Below are 6,000 nucleotides of genomic sequence, written 5' to 3'. Positions count from 1 at the left end.
AGTACTGTCGTTTCCGACCGAGACCGTAAAAATGCAATCGCGTGCTCATTTCCGACTTAATTCTGACGTAAAATTCTTCTTGCATATGTAAATCAACAGTTCACGCATGATAGCTGACCCGAACGCGATCCTAATATGGACTGAAGCGTACCACGCAAACCCAACACTGCATGCGTATCCACGCGTTTCGTAAACAAGAAGGCGTGTTTGAACTTTGACATTGCCTTATTTGGCACTCACTTCCGGAATGCAAGAATAAATCTTTTGGTCGCGATTTTCGAATATTTGTTGTATTTATAGATATGGAATATTGTTCATCTATTCATATCCCATCCCATATTACTCATTTAGACCTCGTTGTCGGTCTACAGGTATATAAGTATCCTCGAATCTAATTTTCCTCACATCAGAGCTAGACTCAACTATCAGCATATCTGACATTTAGCACTGCACACCGAGTTTGACATACACTGTCATCGGAATTCCTTTATATTTCATTGTCATTATACCGAAAGTCACAGCGAAAATGTTTATTCCTACTTTCATTTTATCACTGGTAAGTGTAATTTTGTGGATAAATAATCTCTATTTTAATAATGGTATAAATGCTTTAATTCAAGAATGTTTTAATTCATTCTAGAGCGATCGAAAAAAAACTATGCATCGTCCTGATATCTGAATTATATCTTTGTATATTGTTGCATATCACTTTCTTATTTGCTCTATAAACGTCATAATCTTAGGAAAAGAATATGTGGCGACAAAAAATAATGTATTTTCTACTTAATTGATTTTTGTCATATATTTATCACATTTTGTAAATATTTCTGTTATTTTGTAGATTTCTGTGGCCTTTGCTGCCCCATTTACTACAACAGAGGAACCACTTGACGTTGTAAAATGTAAGATTGGAACTTAATTAGAGTAAAGAATTCTACATAAACACACAAATGTTCAGTTTTATCATTATCTTTGCTCAATTTGGAAATTATTTTAAATCTATGAGACTCATTAACATAAAAAATATTAAGCACACAGAAAGCTTTTTGAAGAATATTAATTAATTTGATGGAATTAACTTATTTATATTATTTCATTTATATCAATTTGTTTTTCAGTTTGTCATGGAAAGCCCGCAGACATATTCTTTCTGCTAGACAGTTCATCAAGCATATGGATCGTTCATTACAGACAACAGCTCAAATTCCTTCAGGATATCGTCGCCACCTTCCCAATCTCACAGACCAGAACCAGAATCGGTGTTGGGATATTTTCCCACCTGTACAGGTCACAAATATCATTTGGAGACTTCGATAACGTTGAAGACCTACAAAACAGAATAAAAAGGATCCCGCATATGTTGGGCGCCACCTTCACTGGTCGAGCATTAGGACACGTGAGGAGAGAGTTCGAGCATAATGCAAGGCAAGGTGTTGCCCATGTCGCTGTGGTCCTCACCGACGGGGCCTCCAGAAACACACAGAGGACCATGAGGCAGGCCAGACTCCTCAAGGAACAAGGGGTGTACGTGTTTGCCATTGGGATCGGAAAGGGGCCCAACATGGAGGAACTTCAAGCGATTGGCAGCGAACCCAGTGATGAATTTGTTTCTAAAGTTGCAAATTTCACCTTATTGGAGACTATCAAGGAAAAACTTGCGATGAAAGTCTGTAGAGGTGAGGAAATGTTAATTATAATAATGTCCACACTGTATAACATAAAAGAACCCGACCGCAAACTTTAGGGTAAAAATATCTTCAGTCTTAAAACTATTTTATATTTTGACTAAGTCAATACCAGATTGTGTTACAAAGTTATGTAATTGTTGATTATTTAAATGAAATTGAATGTTTAAGATTTTCTAATTATACTTAAGACAGATGAAATAAGCATGTATTTTAAATTCATCTTCTTTACTGTCAGTTCCCAAATACCAAGCTTACTGTAGTGCGGAAATGGAGACCGATGTGATGTTCGCTTATGACTCAGCTTCAATGGGAACGAAGAACGTGAGACACGCACACAACTTCATAAGTGATGTCGTGGGGAAATTCGGAAACATGGCCGAAGGAATGATCAGAGCAGGGATGTTATCTGGACATTGTGAAAACAATAGAATTGATCTTAATCAGTACACTAACAAGGAAGAGATGTCCAGCGCTGTCCGAAACAAGAATATTCGTGGTCTGGACAACATCGTGGAAGAGCTGCATAGATATAGTTACACAGTCGCAAGGGGAGGACGCGAAAACGCAAGGAAAATAACCGTTCTTTTTGTGGACGACACCGTAGAGAAATTCGACCAGCTTATTGTACAATCCGAAATAGCTAAGGCCATGGGAATTAAGGTGTATGTTGTTGGTGTTGGTGAGGTGGATGAAGAAATATTGGGCGCTATCTGTTCCAATCCTCCAGAGGATCATCTGATGATGGTTTCTTCATACACTGACCTGGACTCCGTCGCTGAGGAATACTCCGAGTTGTTCTGTCAAGGTTAGCACTTTAATATTTGCTGATAAACATTCAACTGAGATGTATTTCGTCTTTGCATGTTACAGAATAATATATTCATTTTGTGAGCGAAATTCATGTCGACTTTTGTGAAAAAATTCACATTACACTAATAAGCACATGACGTCACAATCAGTGTTCAATGTTCAAATACAGATTATTTTGATATGTATATGTATGTTTGCTTGCATAGAAAGTAATAAAGAAAAACAAATGAAAAAGTCTTCCGTAAAAGTAAAATTAAAAGGATGCATTGAAAAAAAAAATCAATCAATTTAACACTCAAAAAGATCAAAATTTCATTTGCTAAATTGCACAAAATGTATTTCTCCTGTAGAAAATTAATTCATGGTCATCTTTCTCTTTTCAGAAATGTCAATTTTACCTGACTACGAATGACACGATCAGACACAACGGACGGAGAAATGAGAAGTGCCAGAGAGAATTGGACATCGTCTTTGAGTGGTAAAAACGAAAGTACTGAAATATATCGGTCATCCGGCCGGCAGGATGGAATAAAATAGTGGAAATTGACATCGGAATGCGGTTTTACTCACCTTCGACATTGACCTTCTTTTTAAAAGTAAATTGAGTAACATGAAGTCGATGATATAACATGATGCTTTGAAAATGATGTGTCTCTTAAAGGAAGGTTATTATTAAGCGTGCCATTAGATTGGAACTTTATGAAAACAGTGTTTTGGAAAGAGTCCATTGACGACTTGCATCATATGGTTACATAACAGCTAAACGCCGGATGATTAACTCGATGTGAAATGAAACTTGCTTTTATATATGTAAAGCAAATACGCCGCCACCAGGACTGACATGAACTATTGATTTATAAATTGGACAGAATCTTAATTTATCATTATAATCATCGTTATTATCATTGGTTTATGATACAAATTATTGAACATTTTCTTCATAGAATACGTCTGTATTCAGAACTGCTTGTCACAATTAATTTAAAACAAATTGTATTATTTATTACATGCCTTGCTGATTCCTTTCATTACCATTGATGAGGCATGAAATGCCGTACATGGTTCAAACACATAAATCAACGCTTAACTATTTAAATGTTTTACACTTGTATACATTGTCATGTTGAACTTTACATTTGTTATTTTTTTTATTTTTTTTATATTAAATAAAAAAGTACTGACTAAAATATGTGAATTGTTGTTGTGATATACTTTGATATACTCTTATTTAGCAAACAAATGTGGAGACTTGATCTGACGCCTTCACTCCAGTGGAAACCTTTAAATTCTCTAAGGCAGGTTTATGTTGAACTTTAGTTTTTATTCGTTACTATTTATATGTATTATAAAACTACGATAAATGAGTTGGTGACCGTGTTGAGAAGTAGTTATGCACTTATCAAGATCATTATATACACAAGTTATATAGCAAACCTTTGATCAATGTACGATAGCTTTAATTTGATGTTAACATGTTCATCCGAGTAATCTCCCTTTGTTTTGAATGTTTATGTAAAGATTTATGTTAACTTCTCGATACCTCTTGGATGCTGTGCAACAACCAACAAATCAATTTAGACTTTTAAGAGGGTTGTGTACAAGTTGTAATTGTGTTATACTTACTTGTCAGTTCAAGAGCAGAAGCTACAATAACAATGCAATTATGTGAACAGGCGGATATATACATCAGTGTCACTTGACAGGTACATGGGTTTCTCATTACCATCATAATCATATATAGATATGAGGTGCCGCAAATTGTCAACAAACACATTCAAACCTTACTTTTCGGTACAAAATATAAAATTTCATCCCTGAAATCCTATAATGAATTGTTCCAGTCTAAGAAATAAGAGAGTTTAAAAGTGGCTTTAGGGATGCCACGTTAAATACCTACTGTATAACATAGTTTCGAGTAGTAAGGAACTATTAACATATTTTATGAAAGAAGATAAGGGGATACATGCTTATTGAGAACGTTCTTGAACACATAAGTATTCAACGAAAATTCATCAAATAGACAATATTTTTTAATATTATATGACGAATGTAATATTCTTGTTAGTTTTGTGAAAATCCAAATAAAAGACACACAGATACTAAATACAGGAAATGGAAAAATGAAATCATTACTTTTGCTTTATTGAGGGCCTATCTGGTATAATTTCTAATTTCTCGCTATTTCATATTAACAACGTATATTCTGGGTTCACATACCATTTACAAAAGTTTTTTTTTACATTCATAACAAGACATTAAACTTACTAGTTGCAGCCTTAAGCCAAATGTCAGAAGGTCTTGAGACATTTTTGAAAGTTTTGACCTTTAACCCTTTCAATATTATTGAACCCAAGGGTGGAAAATACAAATGTACAGATGATCTCATAGAATTTTCATGCAGAATATTTTGTTTTGTTCTGAAGGGACACAAATGTAAACTTTGTAAACTAGTGATGTATACCCCTTATTTACAATTCACTGATTATTTCAAATATTATGAAATATATTTCCTAGTTAAGACAGCTACGTAGTTTCATTTGGCATCGTTGAGATTATGCTTCTAAGCTTTATGTGTCAGGTTTCCAACTAGCATAATGTTCTCATAATGTTCTGGAATTGTAATCAATGGCAAGCTAGTCCGGGCAGTTGGGAATCTTCATGCTACAATGAAAAAGGATTAGGAAAGTTTAAAATGCACATCAAAACGTCACAATAACGATCGCATGTGATGTTAATGATATACCGTAGGGACAATACTTGCTCAGTTGCATTACTATTATTAAAATTATACGTTTACGCTAAAGAAAATTCTGTCAGCGAACCATGCAGAGCACTGTTAGCCTCAGGTACGTCATCGAATATTTAAAAGTTAAATTTAGGCTTAAAGCTAAAAATTATTCAAAATTCAACAAATTTTAAATTGCTAAAAAAATTTGGCATCAGGCAAAACCTATTTTAGCAATCTCAAATCCGGTATAGTACAATTTTCATCAAAACATATTAACAGTAAACACAACATTATATTGTGTCTCTCCAACATATTTCATTTTAAAACATTTTATTGTAAATAAACATAAATATTATGTTCATTTATACACAAGTAGGTAGATTATATATTAAAGGTAGGTTTCGCCCAATGGAATATAAAGACTACGAAATTGAAATTTATCCTTACATAGATAAAATCTTTAGACCATTTTCAATGCATACAGCGAACAATATGGGTGGTCAGCTGCCTAGCTTGAAGATTGAACAGCATGGTAGGCCTAAAGTAGTCTCTTCCATGCCATCCATCAAACATAATAAAGACAATCTACAGAAATCTTGCGGTTTCAGTTATGCAATCTGAATACAGATAAAGGTTTTAAAAGATTTAAACTAATTTCTTCGTAGACAAATGAGTATTGATGACTAAGTGGTACATCTTTAACTGACCTGAATGGGTTTTCGACTGATGACAATAAGGATGACGATGACGAGAATGATGAAAATGAGAACGAAG

At 34.1% G+C, this 6,000-nt stretch overlaps 1 protein-coding gene across 1 annotated transcript; it reads left to right on the top strand.

Moving 5' to 3' along the window:
• The first annotated feature begins 361 nt into the window (after positions 1-361).
• On the top strand, positions 362-3,388 carry LOC138333915 (cartilage matrix protein-like). The gene is made up of 5 exons (XM_069282569.1): positions 362-556; positions 842-902; positions 1,119-1,676; positions 1,924-2,493; positions 2,882-3,388. Exons 1-5 carry the CDS (start codon positions 527-529, stop codon positions 2,908-2,910), a joined length of 1,248 nt encoding a protein of 415 aa, XP_069138670.1. The 5' UTR covers positions 362-526; the 3' UTR covers positions 2,911-3,388.
• The last annotated feature ends 2,612 nt before the right edge of the window (positions 3,389-6,000 follow it).

The sequence above is a fragment of the Argopecten irradians genome, chromosome 10, assembly GCF_041381155.1.
Source record: "Argopecten irradians isolate NY chromosome 10, Ai_NY, whole genome shotgun sequence".
In the NCBI taxonomy this organism is placed as follows: Eukaryota; Metazoa; Mollusca; class Bivalvia; order Pectinida; family Pectinidae; genus Argopecten; species Argopecten irradians.
The sequence above is the reverse complement of the archived record's forward strand: the minus strand, read 5'-3'. Positions and strand labels throughout refer to the sequence as shown.

Coding starts and splice junctions, on each gene's coding strand:
- LOC138333915 (XM_069282569.1), top strand. CDS start 527: ATGTTTATTCCTACTTTCATTTTATCACTG. Junction 557..841: donor CTACTTTCATTTTATCACTG/GTAAGTGTAATT, acceptor GTTATTTTGTAG/ATTTCTGTGGCCTTTGCTGC. Junction 1,677..1,923: donor TGCGATGAAAGTCTGTAGAG/GTGAGGAAATGT, acceptor CTTTACTGTCAG/TTCCCAAATACCAAGCTTAC.